General features: G+C 43.4%; 1 protein-coding gene across 2 annotated transcripts; it reads left to right on the top strand.

Annotated features, from left to right (window-relative positions):
- On the top strand, positions 1–23,521 carry KBTBD11 (kelch repeat and BTB domain containing 11). 2 transcript variants are annotated; one of them, XM_054179970.1, is made up of 3 exons: positions 1–86; positions 19,072–19,203; positions 19,629–23,521. In XM_054179970.1, exon 3 carries the CDS (start codon positions 19,704–19,706, stop codon positions 21,462–21,464), a length of 1,761 nt encoding a protein of 586 aa, XP_054035945.1. In that variant the 5' UTR covers positions 1–86; positions 19,072–19,203; positions 19,629–19,703; the 3' UTR covers positions 21,465–23,521. The 2 variants fall into 2 exon arrangements, with proteins under 2 accessions (XP_054035945.1, XP_054035944.1); XM_054179969.1 differs by lacking the exon at positions 1–86 and adding an exon at positions 4,891–5,043.
- The last annotated feature ends 940 nt before the right edge of the window (positions 23,522–24,461 follow it).

Here is a 24,461-nt window from a genome sequence, read left to right as displayed (position 1 = left end):
GCATGTTGAGAAGACGGGTGGTGGGACAATCCATGGGTGAGAAGAAATGTTGACTAGATAATCTCAGAGCACTGGAAAGAGCAAGGGTAAGCTTTCACTCTTTTTTCCATTTTGGGGGGAGATTTTTTTCATTCTTTTTAATGAATTACTAGATGATAGGCACATTTTATTAACTGTTCGTGTAAGTGAACGCTGTGTGTTCCCCATCTCTCAACCTTACTTAATGCTTTCAGCCTAGTTAAAAGATGTTCTACCTGTTCACAACATTGTTTCCAGTGATAAAAGTCTGCACTACTACAGTCTCGGGGTTATGCTGGGTTTGTGGGTTTTGTTTCTTAAAACCAACATTGATCTATCTGCAATGCACATAAATGTGCAATCCAGCACAGAAGAAATCTTTATGATTGTTGCCACTCTACCACTACAAGTTGATAACCGTGCCAGTGAACCAGCCCTTTTATTTTGGTTCTGCTGTTTGGGTGTGTCACAAGGATGTTTGAAAATTAATGCACAAAGGCAGGTCAGCCTGGGTCGGGATCAGGCATATGCAGCATATCCTGTGTAACATGCCTACAGCATGTGTGCTTTTTGTACTCCAAATAGACAGTGTATTTAGGCATCTTTGGCTGCTCAGCAGAAATGTAATAAGCATTTTTGTCTGTGTCAGCAATAGCATCAAGCCAATTCTTTAGGCCACTGTGTTACAGTATCAAGAAGCATTTCACACAGGAGCATACAGTTATCAAATGCAGGGTGAGCAAAAAGGAGTCAGATTTTCTTTTCTGTTTGATATTTTGGCTTCTAGTCACAAACCAGAGATCTGGTACCAGAGATCTGGTGCTCTACCATGAGTACACAACCTGCAGGATTCTACCTTGGTTACTTGGGAAAGCCAGCCTATGTGCACTTGTGTGAGCTACACTTGGAGCCTGTTATCTAGGAAGGTTTAAAGTCCCCTCATCCATAGGATATAGATTATTTCATCTGGGTGAAATAATGATTTTTGTTAAGTGATTCCCAACCTCCTTAAATGAAAAGTTCTGTAGCTTCACTGGCCAAGAACCAATCCTCCTGAGAGTAGGCTGATTCATTTAATTTTTTTTTATGTCATCTCCTGGCTAATTTTACTCCTGCATGACAGCCTCAGAGTCGGGAATCGCATATAGCCAATGGGAGAAAGAAAAGGAATACAGAACTTCTCCCATTAAAAAACAGGGCCCTGATAAGCAGTAAGCAGATGTTCATCTCTCTAGATCAGGATGCCATTCAGTGATCCTATCATGAGAGTTGCACTCAGCTCTATTGTCTGTTTCTGCACTAGAGGCAGTTCTTCAAAGGAAAAACTGAAAATCTCTGTTTCTGGATGGTGTGGATTAAACAGGCAGGGAGGTGTACAAGATGAAGAAAGCTTATTAGTATTTCTTCATCTGGATTTTTAAAAGATATTTTTACCAGAGAAATATTTGATAAAATTATTTTGTTCCAAAATGTATTCACTTTGTATTATAGAGCACTACTGCTGGTATGTGAGAGACAGAGAGGATGGGCTGTATGTCTAGAAGTCTGTTGTATGTGACTGGGCAGGAACTAGCTAAGATTTTGGGACAGAACAGAGCAGACACTTCCCTTCTGCCTTTACTCACCTCACCGTGCTCATGGGAGCAACTCTACTGTTGTTGCTCTGGTATCTCTGCAGTTCCTGATGGCCAGGAGCAGCAGTTAAAATTAATTTGTTCCTCTGAATATTTGTAGTGTTGGCTGGGCTACAAAAATTTTCATAGAATCATAGCATGGTCCAGGCTGGAAGGGACCTCCAAAGGTCATCTAGTCCTACCTCCCTGCAGTCAGCAGGGACATCCTCAACTAGACCAGGCTGCCCAGGGCCTCATTGAGCCTTACCGTGAATATCTCCAGGGAAGGGGCCTCTATCACCTCCCTGAGCAACCTGTTCCAGTGTTCCACCACCCTCATAGTGAAGAACTTGTTCCTGATACCAAATCCCAATCTGCCTTTCTCTAGTTTGAAGCCATTGCCCCTTGTCCTGTCACTACAGGCCTTTTGTAAAGAGTCTCTCCCTATCTTTCCTGTAGGCCCCCTTCAGGTACTGGAAGGCTGCTATGATGTATCATATAAGCTGTGTGATTTCTTTAGGACAGGGTGTTTTCTGCACTGGGATGATGATTCATCTCACTTTAGGTCTTTAAAATTTAATTGTCTACAGCTGTACCAGTCTGACTTTACAGCTAATGGAGAAAACCAAGGAATACCTAAAGATGATTCATCACATCCTAAGATGTCTAAGGTAGGTGAAAAAAATTGCCCCCAAGACATGGTTATGCCTGTACATTAATTGTAAGTGGAGCTTCAGGGAACTCAAGTTAAGTAGGCAAATTAAGCAACTGGAACTGAGATAATTTCTCCAATGGGTTTTCCAGATTTTAGCATCATCTCCAGTTCTACTGAAAACCAAAAGGCTAATTGATGAGCATCCTTGTTCTCCTTAGATATTTTCACAGTCTGTGATTCAAGCAGAAGCATTATTTTACAAAAGTTGTGATAAGAGGTCAGCAACTCTTCTATGTTTTCACTTAAAGGTTTGATGACAAAGGTGCACAGGGGACCAGAAAAAAAAGAGAGAAAAAAAAAGAGGACACACCTCCCCCCACCCCCAACCCCCAAAATTTGGAGGAAGAACAGTGCATTAAGGCTTACCAAGTTAGAAAATCACTGTCCAAAGTTAGGCTTTCAAAATGCAGAATTGAAGTATTTTTACCAAATCTGCTTCTGGCAATTTTCAGTGAGGGCAGAGGATAATGTCTCTGACAGACAAGTGCTGCCTGACTGCTCAGGCTAGAATTGTATTTTCAGACTAGCTTGGATTTTGTTTGGGTCTTTTGCTGGATCCAACCATGAAGGCTAATATGGCCTGTAAACACACACTATGCTACTTCCTTCCTACCACTGATTTTCAGTTATCTCCAGAAACTACAGCACAGACTGGAAAGTGACATGGCAGTTAAACCTGAAGAGAAGCTAAGAATATCCAGTAGTGCTTAAAATCATCTTGTATTCAGAATGTACAAGTCAGAACAATCTCAAATGAACTCAGATATGATACAGCCATGTAACTCTCATCAGTGTGAACAGAACTCAGACACCTGAAGGGGACACAGAAGACTAAAATAAGGGGGATTTTTAAATTTAAAATAATTTCCCAGACCTGTATCAGTAGCCTAATTTTAGTGTCCCCCTGAAATATATAGGATTTAAAGTAATAGGAAACAGAGGGAAGATTGGTTCCTGATGTCAGGAGAGAAGAGTTACTTCTGGCAAGCTTTAATGGCTCTGTTGTTCCACATGGAAACTTCTGCCAGCTAGCTAGGAATAAAACCACTTACCAAAGCTAACAGTCCAGTCATGCAGTGATTGTCACCCCAAATCAAGAGGCAGTGGTAAATTTGCAATTGTGTTAAAGCTCCATCTTTGGTTACCAATTATTCTAAAACCTCTGACACATCATAGGATTATTACTTATTTATCTGATGGCACCAAGAAGCACCCTGGTCTCTCTCACCAGTAATGAGACATGACCTCAGACTGAAAGCCAGCCTTCTGGTTAAGCGCTGCACTTATTTCAGTGCGCAGCATGAATAGAGTCAAGGGTTTCAAGTGATTGTTCTTAACCGGCACTTCTTGAAAGCACTTCAGTGCATTATGGGCCAACTCAACATGTAAGAGTTTTAGCAAAACCAAAGTCAAAAAGTAGGAGCAATGGGACAAAATGAATGAGAAGACACCAAACCATGTTTAATCATCACTTCCATGAAGCTGGAAAAACATACAGCTGCAATGTTTACACTGCGAGCACAGAAGAAATTGTCCTCTTAATTTGACAGGATTAGTTTTGCATGTTTGCTCAGGAGTGTTTCCCAGGGCCAAGAGTCACCTGCTGGGTAGCTGCAGGAGAACCAGTCTGACAGTATGCTGGAGTCAGTGGAAAGAGGGGAAGAGAAAAGCTGCAGATGGGTAATGTTTTGAGACAGCAATGTTATAGGAAAACTGTGTTGCAGTGACAATATGCTACATCCAGGCACCAGCAATGGTTTACAAAGGCTGCTGTCTTGATAGAATGCAGCCCGAGCTCAGTAAGCACCATCAAGAGCAGACCCAGGGTACAACTAAGCAGCATTAGGGCTTTTTCAAGAAGCTGGGAAATGGGTGTAATTCTGGGAATCCTGAGGAAACCCTCAGCTTTGAAGAGCAGGACAAAACGAGACTCAGGCCCCAAAACTGCAGTCAAACAGAAACCACCTGGCCTCCATCTCCTCCTTCCTCTCTCGGCAAAACCCCGGCTGGAAAGGCACTCCATCGCTTCCTGCAGCGATCGCGGTCAGTGCCGGTGAATGGCCCGGCCGCGGCGGCGAGCAGGCTATGGCTAAGAGGCCGCGGTCAGCCAGAGCTCCAGTCTGGGAGCCCCGACCCAGCCGTGTCTACCAGGCTGCTTGGACAGCACACCCTACAGACCCTGCCTCACGGTGGTGAGCGGCGGCACCGCTGCCCCGGCTACCTCAGGGACGGCCTCCCCCACGCCGTTTCCCCGCCCGGCTCCACTAGGAGGGAGTTTCTGCTGTGCGCGTGCAGGTGGGGCCGTTCCACCGTCTTCCCTACCCCACCTACCAAACCCCACTCCACCGGGGGCGCGCAGACACCCTGCCCAGAGCGGAGGCACCGCTTCCCGCCTCAGCGGAGCGGCTACCCCTCACCAAGAACCGTGGCGAGCAACAGGTCTGTGCCCGTCTCCCGCCCTCTTCCCTCCCTCCGTGTGTGAATGTGTCAGGCGAACAAAGGGGCTGAGCGCGGCCGCCCGCCCCCACCCCCGCCAGCCCAGCCCCTGCGCTTCAGCCATTTGCGGCGCCTGGCATCGCACCGCCGCTGCCGCTCCGCTTCTCTTTCCCAGTTCTCCCCCGCCAGCTCCCGCTCTGGTGGGTAAGCCGGCGGGAGCTTCCCCAGAGCGACGCGGGGCTCGCTGGCCGTTGCTGAAAGGTAAGGCCAACCGAGCGGGGCGGGGAGTGGAGAGGCAGCGCAGCGGCGGGTCGGGTGAGCAGTTGGGCACGTCCCGGGGCCGGGGCAGAGGCCCCATCCCGGGGACGTGCCCGACGCCCCTCCCGACCCTGCGCCGCACCTCCGTGAGGGATCGCTGTCGGTATCTGCCCATAGCTGAGGTAAAAAACCGCGACGCGAAGCCACGGTAGCCGAAGGGGTGGGGGCGGGTTGGAGCACTGTCAGGTTTAATCGTGCTTTTCCCTCAGTCCCCCTTAATCCACCGCTCCCAGGCAGGAGGGAGGCCAGGATTATCTCCGTATGTCGCAGAGGAGCCAAACCTGATGTCTGCGTATTTATTTATTTATTTATTTATGTAAAATTCTGGCGATCTATTAGAAATCTAAATTTCTTCTTTGCATTAACGTTTATGGATGTGTAACAGCAGCTATAAATTCTTCATGGTGTGCTTCCCCATCCTACTAAAAGCAGAGGAGTGGTGCAGACCTTGAGTGCACGGTTTTGCAGGGTGGAAGGTGCCTGAAGAGAAGTCCTACTGAATTCCTTTTATCCGAAACTAGTAGAGTTTTATGTCTGGTCCTTTAAAGCAACAAAAAGCCATCTCCCAACCCCAAATTTATGCTTAGTGCAGAAAATGATAGTATTAAATCATATAAATGCCAGTATGAAGTCCTATAGCAAACTTTTTTTCACCTATTATGGGAAAATAGCCCCCCCTAGAAATAATGTTATGTAAAGCTTTGCCACAGCAATTAAATGGAACAATGGAAAATTAGGAACAAAAATCTAGGAGAGACAAAAAAAAAAAGGTAGGGCAATAAAAAATGGGAATTAAAAATAGAATAGCAATAAAAGACAGCAATCCTTTTACATAATCTGAGAAGCTAAAGACTTCTCAATTTTTCAGGGATTTAACAATCTGTCTCACAAAATAGAATTAAATGGAATATTTATGGGAAATAATAATTTGTGACTAGTATTGACAGAGGAATATATACTTGCAGTTTAACTCTGCCCCATCTTGCCTGTTCTGCATTCTCCTCTTCCCTGGGCCCATCAGACAGCACTTATTCACTCTAATTAGGACATCCAGTGCATGCCAATGGGGTCCTCTCGTTGTTCAGTGCTAATGGCACTGTCTGATGAGAACCTGCCAAAGAGCTAAGGACTGGTTCCTTGCCTGCCCAACCCTCCCCCCACCCACCCCCAACTCTTCAGGGATTCACTCCTGTCAGTAGTGGTACTGAAGTCAAGGGGGTACTGCTAAGAGGAACTGGAGTTTGCAGGATTGCACCTTGATAATATCAAAAGGCTGAAATCCTTTAAGGTTCCATTCTTATACATATGCTTTGCTTGCATTACTTTTCACTGTGACAAACAATCCAAACAGGTGTTGAAATGTCAATATATATCAGTGCACCATTATTTGGCAGGACCATTCAATGAAATCCATTAACTGGCTTTACTGTAGTAAAGCAGGATTGTAGTATTTAGGGCTTGTCTAGGTTAACTTAGAGACAGTGATGTGGTTAGATGACTGGATCCAGATCCTATTTACCAGGGGTTTCAGCATCCTATAGTATCCTGTTGCAAGAGGATATTAGGGGCAGCTGCCTGCTAAAGAAGGGTATAATAAAACATGAAAGGAAATCCTGTAACTTCTTTTAAAGTAGACTTAAACTTCCCCCCCCCCCCTTTGTCTTGTGACATCCTATATGCAATTTGCAGGGATTTTGCTACTGAGATTCTGCAGCATTGCAGTTAGGAAGCTGTTTATTTCCTGCAAACAGAGGGTGAAAAGTGATTTTTATATAATTTCTTATACTTAGAAATACACATTTTTAAAATGACCTTATTTTCATTGTGTTTGATTTCATTAGCCCTGTTGGGATGTGACATTTTTATGTCTGATGTTTTACTCTTCAATGAAATTGTCCTCATCTGTTCTTTCTGCTTCACTTTTGGTCTCAGTGGTGTTTTGTCAGAGAACAGGCATGATTAGTTCCTTTCACGGGAGAAGAATTACTTTATAGCAGTTCAGCATTTGACAGCCAGTTTAACCTGATCTGTGACTGAGCTGTCAGAGAGGGAAAGGGCTCTGTGCTTTCCCTGTCTGAGCCATACGTTCATGCCCACTTTCCTGTGCCAGTGCTCATAACCACGTGACAGTACAGTGAGTAGATAGAGATACTGCTTTCCTCCTGCAGTTAATTCAAGCAAACACTTGGTTTATGTACGTATGTGTTCGCATTACGAGTGTGGCTAGTCCTGTGACCAGAGCATTTAAATCTGCATGCAACTCCTCAGGATCGGGCCCATATATGCTATGTTTTCCTTAGACAGTATTGACAATTCTGTAGCTTTTTTCCTGTCCTCATTTTAAAATACTCCCATCATTTTTGGCTTTGAAAGAATTCAAGGCTGGGTCAGTGTGGTATATGGGTGATTAAGTGTTAATGTAAAAAAGAGTTGGCTGGGTCCTTTGTTCTACACTGCATATTCGGTACTTTCCACTTTTTTATACCTCATCAGTGAGGGTGGCAGGCATTCATGAGTGCTTAAGTCAGTTTGTTTAATGCAAAATGAGATAAAAAAACATCCAGTAGTTCTACAGGCTTTGCACTGTGTCAGAGAGAGAAGAAAGATGTGTCACAAATGCTTTTCAGGTGCAGTGTTTCACAAGCTGCCATTGCTATGCCTCTGGCTAAAACTGATGGGTTGACAGCCTTTTTTAGTTCACTTGGAAACATGCCAGAAACCACAACCTTTTCATACAAATCCACCTAAGTTGGACAAGCAGCTCTTATGTTGTCTGTCACAACATGATTTGCATTAATTATTAAGTTATTTTATACGTAACACATTCACAGATTAGCACAAGATGTTTGTTGTTTTTCTGGACACTGATTCCTCCTGGAGTATTTAAGGATCAGAATAAGCTTTGCATGTGAATCTCTTAACTGCTGGAAGGCTCCTGGACTACTGAATCATTTCAGACTATCAACCTGTCAGGGATCTGTATTTTTTTTTTTTCCTTGGAAACAGTTCTGCTGTTCTTTATCCCTCTCCTGTAAGTAGATGGAAAGAACAGGCCTTAAACTTTGGGGATAAACTATTATTTCCACAACCTGTGTTTTAAAGTGTTAGACAGTAAGAACCAAAAGCCAACCCTTCGCTACAGGAGTGGCATTTGAACAACAAACGTTCTGATTCTGTCAGTCAAAAATGAATCTCATCATGGGAGAGCTCTTCTCCCATCCTGTAGCTTGCTTTCATCTCTCCTTTACTGCAGCTCCCCACATTGCCCGAGTTAAAAAAAGCTATGATACACATTTGTATGTATAGTGTAGGAAACCCAGATGCTCCTGAAATTAATGGGAATTTTGACTACAACAGGGATGGGATTTAAAATGTTGTCATACCATGGCTTTATTAAAAAAAACAACAGTGAAACTTCGGTGGAAGTTTCTAGCTACAGACTACTAGCTCGTTCTCTCCAAAGACATGGAAGTGGGCAATACACAGACAATGTATTGTTTAAGAGCAACTAATAATATTGAGTCCTGAAGGAGTTTAGTTTTCACGGCAGACTCGGAAACAGTAAAGTAAAGGTCATTGGAGTGTATTGCTTTGTGAGCTTTGGAGTTAATCAGTGCCATGTGTCCCAAGAAGTTTTACACTGTGATATAGGAAAAGGAAGGCAAGGACCATTCATATGCATTTGTATGACAAAAGTCACTGGTGCTGCTTCTCATTGGTCAATGTGATGTCTATATCACTTATATTCTGTGATGGAAGACCAGAAGGCCTTTATGACGGGCAGCAGTTGCAAGGATCTATTAGGCTGTACGGACAGTACCCAGCCAAGACATTTTGCAGCCTTATAGGGAAATAAATATTTCTGTTGCACCCCCAAAATCAGGCACTTTTCATAGTACAGTGGCTGAAAAGCATCCTTTGAGGAGATGTTATGTATCTAAAATCTCTCACTCCTCAGGAGAAATGAAACTTTAGACTTTGGAGTGAAACATCAAAATCTCAAAATGGTCAAGAACTACAAACCGGGACCCCTGAATCTGTGCTGCTCCCAAATCAAGACCAAAGCTCTTTGTGTGTCACATCCTGATTTGAAGGTCTTAGTTCTTTTTCCAGGTCCTATTTAACACTGCTCAGACTGCTGCCAGAAGAGGACCATGACTGCTGCACATGATACAAATTTAGCTGCCTGCATTAACAAACACTTGAAAATTACATGTTTGAGTCATAGGTTAGTCAGTCATACTACAATTACTACTTCTGCTCTGTGTTAGGAAGTCCAAAAGCACATGGGACAGTCCTGAGATAGCTGTGATCATCATCACCCTTTATGATTGTCCTGCCGGTCCTGTGTCTCTTCAGAAGGAGCATGGGTCATTTGGGGAAAAGAGAATGCTGCAAGTCAGCAGATATAAACTCACAGAAGACAAAAAGTGAAGTCTGAAGTGAAATGCAGCATGTGCGTTTCTTTCTGGTATCCAGGATGATGCATTTGACACCTGATTTTCCATCAAGGTCATTGGCCAAAACACAGAAACCATAGAGATGTGAGACCAATGATTTGAACAGAGCAATGGTTTGACCTGATTCAGCTAGACATTATTGGCCTGGTACAGGAGTAAAATTCTTTGGTCTGTGCTTGCAGGAGTAAGATTAGATAACCAGGCAGCCTTTTCTGTCCCTTCAGGCATCCTAACTATTACCTATCTGCCCTGTTAAATGAAAAATGCAAATTATTGTGAGAGATATTGAATTGCTTACACCAGATTCTAAATGTAGAAGTTGAGTATAGTCGGAGAAATCAGTGCAGCCAGAAAGCCTTTGCCTGAACACCCCAGCTCAGCATATGAAATCCACATTATAGTAAAAAATGTTATGCATTCAGCACAGAAAGTGTCAGGAAGTATTTTAATGGAAATTTACTTTATTTCCGTCTCAAAATTCCCAACAATTGTTACCTTCCAGTAATGTAAACAGCATTCATTGCAGTCCATTTTCTTGTCTTCCCCTGTTCAGTTCCAGTGACCATTTGGAGAAGCCTCGTGCTACATAGTTGCAGCTAAAACCATTTGCACTGCTTGGTGTGAGACCTGTGCTGACAGCCTACAGGTATTTCTGATAGTAAGGTCTTGCCATGAACTTACCTGTGACTCTATTAATACATTTCTCCTTTGACAATAGCAAAAGTGTTTTTCAGGCCTAGCACAAACTGAGATGGCTTGAATCTCCAGGCAGTATAACCAAGCCTTGCCCCACCAAAGGCAATAGAAGTAAGTATGGAAAGTTTGTTTTTGTCAGGGAACAGAACACAGGATTTGTCTTTCCCTTCCTCAATCACATTTTTAATAGTTTCAATGAAAAGTAATACAATTTTAATGTGAAGGAGAGTAACCCTTCTCTCATAGCCTTTATGATTTGGGCACTCAGTTGACATTTGGAGGTTTTAATCTTGTCAGGCAAAGGAAGGAGCATTATCAGTTTCTTTTGGGGCTTGGTCAGAGCTCCAACCATAATAGAAAAGGCAAAGTTAGCAGCAAGTTGGTATTGCTATTGAAAGTAATTTATTATTTTGAAGAGGATTCTGGGCTAAGGTACCCAAAGCAAGAACTGTCACCTCTTGATGGCACAAGTTAAGTAATTCATCACTGTAGTCTTTTGTATTTTTCTACTGGCTAGCCCTTGGTAGTTCTCATATGCTGGTTTTTGAGGATCCAAATCAATTGGCATCTAACTGCACCTACACAATGTGTTTGGGTACAGAGCCTTTCCATGTGTTCCAGATTCCATTCCAGGAGCTGGCTACAGGTAGATTGGCAGTAGTGAACAGCTCAGACACACAACATCCATGTTTGCCTTTGCAGGAGAACTGGGAGGTGCATCCCACCCACTGATCAGTTCTGTGTGGGAATATGGCCTCAGGCTTGTCCCATGTCTCTTCACCTTGACCTGGTTTTCATGAAATACAAAAGAAATCAGACTCCCATGAGTCACCTAATAATAGTTCACAGTTACAGGCCTAAGACCAACAGGAGCACTTCTGCCATGGCAGAGGGAAGTCTGTGCAAGCTGATTCTTTTCCTCTCCATATTAGACTGTCATGCTGCAGGGTTTTTTTGCTACCTAATCTTTTTTAGGGCTTGCATCTCTGTTGCACTGCCATCTGCCATATAGAACTATCCTTTGCTATGTTTAGCATTGTGGCACATCTCTCTGTCTTTGAATCCAGTCCAAAGTCTGCAGAGATGATGTCTGCAGAAATCTGGAACTATTTTGTAAATCTACCTAAATGTATTGTATTTTTTAGCTGTGGTAAGAATGACTGTAAACTTTGAGTTTGAAAAAATTTTCTGGGCAAAGAAACAATAGATGATCTGAAAAAATTACAAGAGTGCCATTCACTGTGTATCTGAAGGACCTCTGCCTTTCTACACATTGCTTACTTAATTCATCAAGATATCAATAACCCCTTTCAATCTTTACAAGTGAGCCTCTTTTTCTCATTAAGTACCTGATTTAGAGTTTGGGAAAAGACATGTTTTCATTATTCCCTTCTCTACAAGTTTTCCGCTTACCTTCTCTTCCTAGGTGTAAGTCTCAGAGGAATGGGACTTTGTTGGCATTCCTTTGAAGTTTATTGTTACTTCTCAAACTCTGTTTTTCTCCAGCACAATGGTGACATACTTTGGCAGCTTTTTGGTGTTTTGCTTTTAGATCTGTATGCCCTTTCCATAATGATATTAAAAGCAAAGTCCAATTTTATCTTAAGGCAAGGAATTTAATTTCTTCCAACTGCAATGGCCCGTCTTCTGTATTAAATGCAGTATCTAGCAGGTGTGTTGCAAGATCAAATCTTCTGCAATGCAAAACCAAGCTTGACTCATATTTTCAAAAATCTATCTGAAGAAATGTCCTGGTTTGCTTGACTTGGCTTCTCATTGGAGATTTCTCCTTCTCCTTTATTAATATCAACATTGCCAAAGTGTTCTTGGAGACTTTGAATGTGTTTGCAATTATTTATTTGTCAACAATACAATTTAATGCTGAAAAGCATTTCTGCAATCAACATTACAGCAGTTAACCACACTAGTACTCAAATGAGGCTTTTAGTCATCATAAGCCAATGCTTTGCTTGATGTCAGTACTGCTGGTGTGTTCCATGTTCCAGAAAGTAAAGTCAGAAATGATCATTACATCAACTAGTTTGCTTCTGTCAAATTTCATTCCTCTTGAACTCCTAAGTGCCTTCTAGCAAGACACACACTCCTGATCTCCTTTATCACAAATAAGTAAGGATCTTTCCATGTCAGCTCACATGTCTGTCTAGGACAGCATCCTGCCTCCCAAATGGACCATAACCCATGGTTGAAAGAAGTGTGTTGCAGAGTAAAAAAAAAAAAAAGTGTGTTTCTCCATGAGATGCTACTTTATCTTTGAATATTAATACTCTGACCATTCTCCATCTTAGGATCCTCTTAAGCTGGATTCAGTTTTAGTGTATATTTGGTCATCTTCGATAGATTTCCCTTCCTTGTGGAGTCGCCATCACTGGAGGTTTTTAGGAGAAGACTTGACAGGGTGCTTGGTGCTGTGGGTTAGTTGCTTGGGCGGTGTTGGATTGGTGATGGGTTGGACGCGATGATCTTGAAGGTCTCTTCCAACCTGGTTTATTCTATGTATTCTATGTATTCTTGAGCCTACTCTTCACTCTTTCATCAATTCACGTATACTTGCAGTAACCACCATATGCTGTGGTAGTCCTTTTTTTGTTTGTTTGTTTTGTTTCCCTCAGTAGTGTGAATATTTTTGTTTAACTTTCCACTCCTTAGTTCATTTAGGGCTTTTCCACCACCTTAAGAAGGCTATCAGTATACAGAATTTTCATGTGCCTATACTTGTGCACAGTCATGAAGTCACAGAGCAAACATACCAAGCCCTGAAGAAATGTCAGCATTACATTTCTCAGGCTGATTAAGGCTTGCTTTACCTGTTCTCAAAGCTACTAACACAAGCCACCTTCTCTACAAAGCCATGGAATTGTGGCTGTGAAGTGGTGCCTACACCGAGTATCACATTTTTGCTTCAGAGTCAGCTTGAGACTGGCATACACTGGAAACAGAGTAAGCTTCTGTTTGTTTGCGGAGTACTGTTGACAACTCTCTCACTTTAATGTTTTGATATAGCTCTTAAATAATGTGGTGCTCTTCTCTGTCCTCTCAGATTTTTAAATACTACTTCCAAAATGTAAAGCCTGGAACATCCCTCCCATCCAACCACCCATGTTCTACTGCAAAACTAACTACTGCTAAAAGTAATACTAAAACTAACACTATGGATAAAAGGTAATCTTTTCCCTACAGTTACTCCCTATTTCCCAGTATATACACTTGAGGGCTGCATTCATCCTTTTATCTGTAGTACTATATTGGTATTCTTTGTACAACTCTTCATCTGATGTAGTGTTCGCTGTCTCCAGATACAATGAAAGCACCCAAACTTCAGTTTATCACAGACACTGTTCTCACGTTGTATCTGGAACTCTAATTATGAGGCCATATCTAGAACAACTCTGCATGGTATTGCCATCCTCTGACCTGGAGTGCATCAGTGATTAAGACCTCTACCAGCCCTAGAGTTTTCTCCAAAGGTGGTGTAATCACTCAAAACCTTCTTACTGACTGTTTTTTTGGGGGCTGGGTTTTTTTGTTTATTTGTCTTTTTTGTTTTCTTAGACTTTCTAAGGGATATTGGAGAGGACTTGCACTTAACTTTGGCGAGTTTTGCTTTTGTGAGAGTGTTACTTCCTTTTTGGTGTAAAACTCCTGAGAGATACTGCTCCTCCCTGTTTTCTGAAGAATCTGAACTGGAAGCAACTCATTAAAAGATAGTTTCTTTTTTAGACAGTGTTTGTCTCTATGGATATCACTGTTAAGAAACCTTTTCTCTGGTCATGGCAACTGTTTAGAACTGTTTAGTATTTTCAGTTTAAATTTGCTAGTTGTGATATGAATTTCATCAGGCATTTGATATTTTTATTATGACTTCCTCCCTGCTGAGACGCACACAGCCTTTTCTTTCTGAGTTTCTGACGAGGAACTGCTGCACACATATTTCTTGTGTGGTCTGTAATCATAACCTGCTTTTCTTAAATGTTTATTTTTCTTTGTGATGGTATGAAAATTTTGCATTTAGATGATAAAAATGCTCATACTTACATTACATGTTGTGAGAAAATGACACCACCTTGAGAAGTGAGAAGGAAGCTGCACAGGCAACTTGAGTGTGGTTGCAATGCTACAGAAGACATAAATCCCATAGGCAGAAAAAGATACTAGGACTTCATTGTAACCCAGATTTTGGGTACTCCTAATTTTAGAAAGGGAAAAGATAAAATCGGTCTTCCTGCAGTTTTTCTTGAGGTAGGTCATTGAAATAATTCTATTTTTTTCTCTTTCTTACAAGCAGAAAGTTAATCAAATGGTTAAGTTTAAATCATTAATAGGATGCAAGAATTCAAGTGCTGCAAGCCCATCTGTTTCTGTATCTCTCTTCTCCAGATGTTTTCCTCAGCTATGAAGAGACCATTCTGCCCCACTCTTCCCCTCCCCACCCCAAATTTCACAGATCTGCTGAGAGAGCAGGAGTGTAACAGAGTATTTTCATAAAAGTACAAACGTCTCTACACTTGACTCTGCCCTTCAGAAGATTTTGCCTTATGGGCTGAGTTGAATGTCTTCATGTTGGCCAATTGTAATAGTCATCTTGTAATTTTTAAAATAAATACAAGGGATGTTTTCTCTCTGATGAGCCTCTTCTTTGGACTCCTTAATCATCTCAATCAGATGACGCCCCTATCCCAAGGGAAGTCTCTACTGGGGTAGAATTTGGCAGTACAAGTTTTTGCAAAAGCATTTCCTGGACTAAGATGGAGCAGAACAGCATTCTGTCAGTTCTGAACTGGTGTAGTCTGCTGGGAAAGGTAGCCTGCTGTAAATGTAAATTAGAGTTCCTTATGATAGGGAAAACACTGCTTTTATTTACCCTGGAACTGAATCAGAGCAGTTTCCATTTGTGAACTGGAGAGCAGTAACCTAATTCCTGCCACATGCGTGTATTCCCTGGAGAATGTGGGTCTTGCTAGGGAACAGTTTGGGTCAAAGACTGCTGGCACTGCACACAAAAAATAAAAAGAAAGAGAACAATGAAAAACAAGCATTTAATTGGATTTTATCAGAAGAACTGCCAAATGAATACAGTGCCAGGAAACTTTACCTGCAACTCTTCATTACAGTTCCCCTGTCTGAAAAAGCTACACCTTCTTATCTGTGCTGTTACTTGAGCAACATCTCGCAGCATCTGAGGTTGGAGGCACACTTCCAGGATATTGTGAGTGTGTCATTGCCAAGTCTGTAAATTCAGTTCATGTTTGTTGGCAGTTCCTCTGTCCATTAATATTACATCATCTCTAGACCAACCCCATGATAATGAAAACAGATTCAGTCCAAGTAATTCAGCTTCTGACTTAAAAGTCCCCACTATAAAAGGTGACATCAGTCCAGCGATGCCATGTATTCTGAACAGCTTGCTTCCTTTTCCAGTACCTACCTTGTTTGTGAACTTTGAAAAAAAGTGCTGAAACCAAATCTGTTATAAACCAAATGCAATTGCTGGGAGCTCAGATCCTTTGAAATCAGCATAGCTATTGAGTATCTTCTGTGATTCTGTGAATTTTTAATGTGCTGTGTCACCTGAACATGAGCCAGCAGTGTGCCCAGGTGACCAAGATGGCAAATGGCATCGTGGCCTGTATCAGGAGTAGTGTGGCCAGCAGGAGCAGGGAACTCATTCTGCCCCTATACTCACCATTGGTTAGGCCATACCTAGAGTCCTGTGTCCAGTTCTGGGCCCCTCAGTTTAGGAAAGATGTTGACTTGCTGGAACGTGTCCAGAGAAGGGCAACAAAGCTGGTGAGGGGTTTGGAGCACAAGCCCTATGAAGAGAGACTGGGGGAGCTGGGGTTGCTTAGCCTAGAAAAGAGGAGGCTCAGGGGAGACCTTGTTGCTGTCTACAACTACCTGAAGGGAGGTTGTAGCCAGGTGGGGGTTGGTCTCCCAGGCAACCAGCACCAGAACACGAGGACACAGTCTCAAGCTGTGCCAAAGGAGGTTTAGGCTGGATGTTAGGAAGAAACTCTTCACAGAAAGAGAGACACCATCCCTGGAAGTGTTTAAAATAAGACTGGATGGGGTGCTTGGTGCCACGTTTTTGTTGATTACATGGTGTTGGGTAATAGGTTAGACTTGATGATCTCAAAGGTCTTTTCCAACTTGGTTAATTCTGTGATTCTGTAATAGTAGTTGCTGTAGGTAAGAAAAGAATGAAGAAAAAGTTCAGTATTTCCATCAGGCTCTTGCAGATTCTGCCTGTTTTATACTAAATTCATAACCTTTTAACACAGATCAGTCATGTTGCTTAATAATGGGAAGGTTCCACAACTTCTCTGAATTGTTTTTTCAGCTGCGTCTTTGTGTAATTTCTATACTTTGTTTGCAGCTAGACAAAGGTGCTGAAATTGGTGGAGCAGTCATTGCTCTGTCATTGACAAAGCCCTCCAAACCCTCATTTAGTTTTTCTAAACCTTCAGCTTCCCTGTAGAGTTCATTGTTGCCTAAATTGCATGTGATACTTTGAGTCAAGTCCTCCTTTCTTATATTCAGCATTAATTTCAACATATTCTTGGCAGTTAGATTTAAATATACCAGAAGATAATTTTCTTTGGAATTCTGCTGCTTGCCTTTAGCAAGTTGTACCATCAGCCCTTCCACCTCCTTGTGATTTTTCATGAGGATATTAATACAGGAGTTTGTTAGGACTGTGGTGGGTGGCAGCTTCTTTTTCAATAACATATCACCCTTTTTATTTTCATTAACTGAGGAAGTTGAAAAGGTTGCTTTTTCTGGATGCTGTTTTTAAGAAATGAATATTTTAATTGGTTGTTTTCCTTCAAGGCATGATGGAGGAAATATATTTCAGCAGATATTATTGACATGACAGTTACTGTTTTTGACTTGTCACACCTAGTAAGCCACAGTCTTTAATTTTGGTAGCACTCTTTTTTATTACTCCTTTATAATTTCATTTGCAAAGTCAAGCAGTAGGCAGAGCTTGCAGCTCTGAAGCTACTCATCCCTTCTTGTAGAAGGGGAACATGAACAGAAGAAGCAGTCTCAGAAGAGAGGTGTGTCTAGATCCAGGAAAGATCATAATCTGGGGAGCAGGAAGTTCATTAGCACCCTTTGAATGTTTATGATTGAGGAGGTTGAGCTGTCCAGAATTGTAGCAAGATAAGAGTTGAGTAACTGGGCATGCAGCCCAAGAAATAACAGAAGGGACACAAAATGTTTCAATTACTTATGTTACAAATTATATACTGGTAGCAGTTTTCTTTATATAACTGTGCATCAGAGCTTGACATTCTAGGTGGGTTTTTTTCTGACCATCTCAATTTGACCTCTGTCATTTTGCCAGTGTCAGCTGTAGTAGCTGCTCTTGAACAAAGCCTGATCATCAGGGCTCTGGAAGTCCTGGAGTAGAAAGTAGATTTATCTTAATGTCTGCAGCACGATAAATCAGAATAAAAAATGGTTACACAGTAAATTCAGTATTGCGAAGACTCAGTGAAAAACAAAATCAGATCAGCAGCTGCCCAATTTAAGTTATTAATCAATCAGTATATCTTACACAAACACACGGAGTGTGCACACAGATCACTGCATTCCTCCTCATCTAGTTAAAGCTGCAGGAAAGTCAGCAAAGCCTAACCTACTGAGTTTGGGCCTCAGGGAATTTACCACTGAGGCTGTCCAAAATTCACAAAATGTCATAGCAAGTTCCTAAGTGCCAGATATTTAAACACACAGATGAGAAAGAGAAAGTCTGTGAAATCTACTCATTCTAGTGAGGACTTTTCAAATAGCGCTGAAAACTTGTTGTGGCCTCAAAGTCTCAAATATCCAGAAATCAAATGTCAGGATTGATTTATTGTCTCACTGAATGTGAGCAAATGTAGTAGGAAGTCCTTCACAGGGCAAGCACACAATATAAAAACTCCTAAGAGACCAACGCTATCACTGAAATGAAGTTCGATTGCACAAGTATGAGCTTCTAGGTTTCTTGCCCATGCCAGGAATTTCCAGACAATGTCACCTACCAATTATGCTTTCATAAAAAAAATAATAATCGGAACTGTTAGATTTTCCTAATATTAATTTCATATGGTAAATAAATCATCTCTGCTGAAAGGAAGTCTCGAGGTATATTTTACATAGAAATGAGCATTCCTTGAGGACTTTGAAAAGCTGCCAACTGGGATTTTAACAGAAATTAATAACCTCTTTAAAAATAGAATTGGAGCCACAGATTCTTCTTCAGTGAAATTAAGTACATTTGGACAGTTTTCATGCATCATTCATCAAAACTTCAACTGAGCCTAGGAAATTCATAAACAAATATGAAGCAAACAAAACAGCACTTTGTTAAATTTTAAAAACTACATTTGTGAAATGAAGATAGAACTGAGTGGTGATTGTGCTGACAGGGACTAACCTACTTACAGCCATGCCCTGCAGTCTGCCATTTTCCCAGAAGAAACTTCATGGTATAATTATCTGTTGTGATTTTCGCTTGCTCTGTTTATGAACATCAATCTTTAGACAAGAACCAGTCCTTCCGAAGCCTGATTTACATCTCACTAACGCATTGCAGCTCCATATGCTGTTATTTGCATGTCGGTTTGCCTTTCTTTTTTTATCAGAACAGAAAAATCCTATAATTGTAAACAACATAAAATCTATTGGCAGAATACTGATCATTTTGATGCCATAGATACTTGGGTTAGAGGAAACATTAACAGACTCAAAGTTCTGAGTGAACTGAAAACACACCTTTAATGAACTTTATACGCTTTCTTTTGAACAGGGTGGATGTTTATGAGGAGTGGTGCTATGAAGAAATCTTCACGAAGGTCATGTAAAGGAAAACTTGGTTAGTGGGGAATCTCTGTCCGGAATAGACTACAGGCACCACCTTCCACTGAAAGAGTTGCACAAGGTGAATAAATTCTGATAGTACTCGTAAGCACCTGCTTTTAAAGGACATTTTTCCTCATTGCCCAGCACAGCATAGGAATCAGTTGCCATAAGAAAGGACACGGTGCCTAAAACCTGCTTAGAATTTTTGCATAGCAAGAGGAAAACTAGAACTGATTTTCGGGGGGGATCCCTTCAGCAGGCGGGTATCGGGTTTTCGCGAGATACGCTAGTGCAAGTACACCCCGGGCAGCGGGAGGCGGCAGAGCCGCAGGATGGGTCCTGTGGAGAAAGGAGAAGCTCGCGTTGTAGCCCTTGGCCACCAGCGACATCTCCGCCGGCGAGAGCGGTGGCTCTGGATGTGAAGCCGGAGGTTGGGAGTGAGGGCGGCAGAGGGGAGCAGGGCCAGGGTATGGGAAGCTGAGCGCTCTCCGGTCTCCCCTGCAGGTGATGGCCGCATCGCTGCGGCCTGGAGCCTTCAGCAGAACCACGGCACCTCGGAGGCGCAGCTAGCGCGGCTCAATGGAAGGCAGCGGTGCGGCGGAGGAGGAGGAGAGCGGGGCCGGCCACCACGCCCCGCCGCCGCCGCCACCACCCACCCCGGCTGCTCCCTGCGGCTTTAGCTCCTCCCTCTGCTTCAGCGCCGCTGCTGCCGAGCCGCTGCCGCCTGTTGACGGCGGACGGGTGGTGGAGAGCCAGTGGCAGATCAACAACACCGGCGGCCAGCCTGAGGAGGAGGATGAGGCGGCGGTGGGGACGCGGGACCGGCCGGCTGAGGAGCCCGACCTGGTGATCGAGGTGTCGGGGCGTCGCATCCGGGCGCACAAGTCAGTGCTGGCAGCCAAGAGTGACTACTTTCGTGCTCGTGCCTCTCGGGATGTCCTGCGAGTGAAAGGCGTGAGCTACGGCGCCCTGCGGCTTCTCATCGACTACGTGTACACGGCCCGCATGGGCGAGGTGCGGCACGACAACCTGGCCGAGGTAGTGAGTGGTGCCCGCGTCCTCCAGATGCCTTGTGCCCTGCACTGTGCTGCCGAAGCCATGCGCGCCCAGCTCCGCCTCGACAACTGCTACCAGCTTCTCTGCCTGGCCAAGAAACAGCGGCTGGCGGAGCTGCGTGAAGCTGCCTACCGCTTCATGAGCGACCACTACCTGGAGGTGCTGCGGGAGCCCAGTGTCTATGGCCGCCTCAGTGGCACGGAGCGGGACCTCATCCTGCAGCGGCGCATGGAAGCCGGCCGGCCCTGCTTGCTGGTGGCCGAAGTCAGCGATGCCTTCGAGAGACCGGGTGGCGGCAGCCGGCCACAGAGCCGTGAGAGCAGCCGGCCACAGAGCCCGTCCTCTGTGGTCTCCCTGGAAGAGAACAGCTCCCTCATCCACTGCTACCAGGAGGGCAGCGGTGAGTGGAGGGTTCTGACACGCCTACCCGAGGAGGCCAATGCCAAGGGCTGTGCCATGTGCGTCCTCCACAACTACCTCTTCCTTGCAGGGGGCATTGCGTCGGGTGGCGAGCCCCGGGCCCGCCTTTCTGACAAGGTCTTCTGCTACAACCCCCTTACTGACACCTGGAGCCAGGTGCGGCCACTGGCTCAGGCCCGCTCACAGCTTAAGCTTCTGGCCCTGGACGGTTACATCTATGCTGTGGGGGGTGAATGCCTCTTCACTGTGGAGAGGTATGACCCACGGGCTGACCGCTGGAGCCCTGTGGCACCCCTGCCCAAGGGTGCCTTTGCTGTGGCTCATGAGGCCACCACTTGCAATGGAGAGATCTATGTCTCGGGAGGCTCCCTCTTCTATCGCCTGCTCAAGTATGACCCTAAACGTGATGAGTGGCAGGAGTGCCCTTATAACAGCAGCCGCCGACGCTCTGCTGACATGGTGGCCTTCAAGAGCTTCATTTACCGCTTCGATGTGAGCAGCAGCCGTGGCGGGGAGCAGGGCCCAGGCGGGGGGACTGGTGGTGGTGTTGAGGTTTTCCGGTACAACACGGTGGCCAAACGCTGGAGCCAGTGTGCCAGCCTGCGGCCCAGCGGTGGCCCCATCCAGCCCTTTCGCTGTGCTCCCTTGGGCAACACCATCTACTGTGTCAACCGGACTGGCACTCTCCGCTTCAGCCTAGCACAGGATGGTGAGGTGGAAGCAGATGGTGGGCTCAAGGGCACCTTTGACACAGAGCTTCTTAAAGCACCCTTAGATGTGAAGGGTGTCCTTCTACCCTTTGTACTCACCCTGCCTGAGAGGATGGACAAAGCAGGGGACCAGGAGGGCTCATTCCCACTGTGAGTGGCCAGCCTGGCTCTGGCTTCCCAAGTGGGGAGCTGGATTGCAGCTCTGGGGGACCCACAAACTTCCCCCACAGAGGGCAGGTTCTCTCACATGTCTGTGGAGGGAAGGGGCTCTCCCTTTCCTCTTCACTCCCAACACGTTGAGCTGGAACGCTTAGTTGTAACGTGGTTGTAGCTCTTTGCTGTGCTTTGTGTGAAAAGCCAAGCACAAGAAAGGAAAAGCTGCTGTGAATGATAATCTCTGGATTACGTTTGTGCCAATTCCCAATCTTCAGAAAAACGTTTTTACATCTGGATTAAAAAAAAAAATTCCTGACACCAGTGTCATACTGGGATGTTACCACTAGTGTTGGTCATGTGTTCACACCTAGTTGCACTCAGGGCTGGAGCCTTTTCTGCCGTTTGCTTTCTTTCTCTCTGGGATGATACTGAGGGACAAACACTGCTGGCAGCGTAGCTTAGCTGCATTTGGTTTTGTTAAACCAAATATTTCCTGTGTTAGAAAAGTATAGGAAGAACATTTCCCATCACAGCCTTTCATTTCTGGTGCAGTAGATGGCTTAAGGAAGATGTGGCACTGTGTGGTGCCAGGAATTTCAACCATAAATGATATAACAGGTACCAGACTTGAAGTTTTAAGTAATGCAATTGTGTGCCACATGTTTCTATTTGGAACACAAAAAGGAAAAGACAAGTTATCTTCTAAAAATGTGGCACGTCATAGCAGACGTGAAACGTTTATATGTTCTTTATTGGAAAACGGCAGTGGTTTCTGTCTAAAAAGATGTCATTTTGTTGCCCTTTTTATCTGAGATTTTAAGTTATAACAAAACCGAACTGAAGCTGTTCCAACGTCCAGCGATTGACATGACCATGTATGCCACTAGAGTCGGAGGAAATATTTGTACTTCAGCTGCTCTTTAATTAACTGCAGGTCAAGGAAGATTAACCTAAACCAAATGTAAATCCTTTGAAACTGACTGCAGACAGCTTCAATGTTTCACTGGATGTTCACTGTCCTGTGGCAAGTGGCTTTTCCAACTTAGTGCAAGATGACCATCAAACGAGGACCTGAAAAATAGGAATGTGATACATATGTCAATTATATTGTGCACTAGCATGATGTTATTTCCCATATTTTAGTTGAGAGACTGCTTTATTTATTTTGATCTAACAATTGCTGTAATCCATAAGTCATTGTTAATTGCAGTACGTGCTACTGGCCTGCACTGTCAGTGGGATTCTGAACTGCCCCTGGAGTGCGGTTTGTGGAGCAGCATCCCAATGAGACAAAAACCATACAAAACTTCTTCCTGCCTGTGGAAAGCTAGAGCATACTTTCTGTCATGTTACTCAGAAATGGAAAAGTGTGAACTGTCTACACAGACTGTACTGAAAAGGGCACATGCATTTATTTTATACATTTTATAGAAAAATCAGTAGGCAAAGCAAATGTTTTAGCTTTATGATAAATCACTGAGAAACCTCTTCAGGGGGAAAAAAAAAAGAGAACCAGTGTTTTTGCTATTGGTTTTTCAGCCTGGAACTGGCATGAACTGGGGAAGGGGGTTGTTTATACTCAAAGCTCTAATGTATATTCATATTTTTAGAAAGACATAGGGACCTTACATCAAAGAAAGCAGATCTTTTTATGTTTTATTAAGATGCTTCTGTTAAGCAGGACTTTAGCATTCTTATATGTTACTGCTAGTTCCAAAGCATGGCAGCAGGGCCTGTCCTAAGAGACACCATCGTCACAAAAAAAGAATAGTGAAGTTTATAGATGCTTCTTTCCTTCACTTTCATGTTTGTGGTTTGGTTTATTTTTCTTTTCTTTTCCTTTTCTCCATCTGTCTTGCACAGGGTTTTAATGCAGCTGATCTGTAGAAAACAGCGGTCCAGTCCTAAAAGTTCTTAGTCAAGCAAGACTCTTCGCTAGTGAGCTAATTAAAGCATCAGCCATGTAGGAGCAGAGTGTGACATGTATCTTAGCCTTTGTACAGTTGATGTGGTGGAGTTTAATACCAGAGATGGCATATTCACTAGTGAGTGGCAGATTCGATTTTTTTCACTGAATGATGGATTTGATTCTCAGACAAGAATCCTTGGAAATGTTGACTCTAAATTAAATGATAACATTGTAGCTTGAACAGAAAAGGAAAATTACATGTTTTCGTATTTTTTTGTGTTAACTGCAGAAAGTATTTCAAGCTGTACAGTGGAAAACTTAGGTGCATACTTAAACTAATGACATGAGCACTAGGCCAGATTTTAAATTAGTAGTCACCAGGAACACACAAGGAAGTGTCTGTTTAACCTTACAACACAATATATGATTTCATAGTTCAAACTATTTTGTAGTATAGTTCCTACAGTACAGCATAGTGAGGAATCAAGTCTGCTTTTACATTCCTATTCATTAGGCATTAATTGAGTGATTTCATTCCTGCTAATATGCAAAAATGCTTCTAAATGAGTTTTGGGAAGTCTTCATGATTTAAGCTGCCAAAAATACAGAATAGAATACAGAATTAACCAGGTTGGAAAAGACCTTTGAGATACGTCACAAACTTTCAGGAAAGAATGAAACATGTTCATTCTTCCAACATTTTTTGCTGTATGCCATGAAGAAATACATTTGGAAGTCATCTTTACAATAAGAAGTGTTCTATAAACTAGTAGTGGTTTGTTACTATTGCTAGCTCCTATTGTTAGAAAAGATTGAAGCAAGTGCTTACCCACTTTTGCTGCTTACACAGTGTAAGTGAAGGCAGCCCGGTCTTCATTAGTGGCTGTCCATCAAACCTCTTTCCTTTGTTCACTCTTTGCATAGTCACAGCCTCATGGTTGACAACAGAAGCATGTTTCTTCATAGAAAGAGTTATTGGCCATTGGAATGGGCTGCCCAGGGAGGTGGTGGAGTCACCATCATTGGAGGTGTTTAGGAAGAGACTTGATAGGATGCTTGGTGCCATGGTTTAGTTGATTAGGTAGT

Source organism: Dryobates pubescens, chromosome 3, assembly GCF_014839835.1.
Source record: "Dryobates pubescens isolate bDryPub1 chromosome 3, bDryPub1.pri, whole genome shotgun sequence".
Classification (NCBI taxonomy): domain Eukaryota; kingdom Metazoa; phylum Chordata; class Aves; order Piciformes; family Picidae; genus Dryobates; species Dryobates pubescens.
This window is presented reverse-complemented; position numbering and strand designations above follow the sequence as displayed.

Bases quoted from the DNA above. Each gene is read 5' to 3' on its own strand.
- KBTBD11 (XM_054179970.1), top strand. From the start codon at position 19,704: ATGGAAGGCAGCGGTGCGGCGGAGGAGGAGGAGAGCGGGGCCGGCCAC.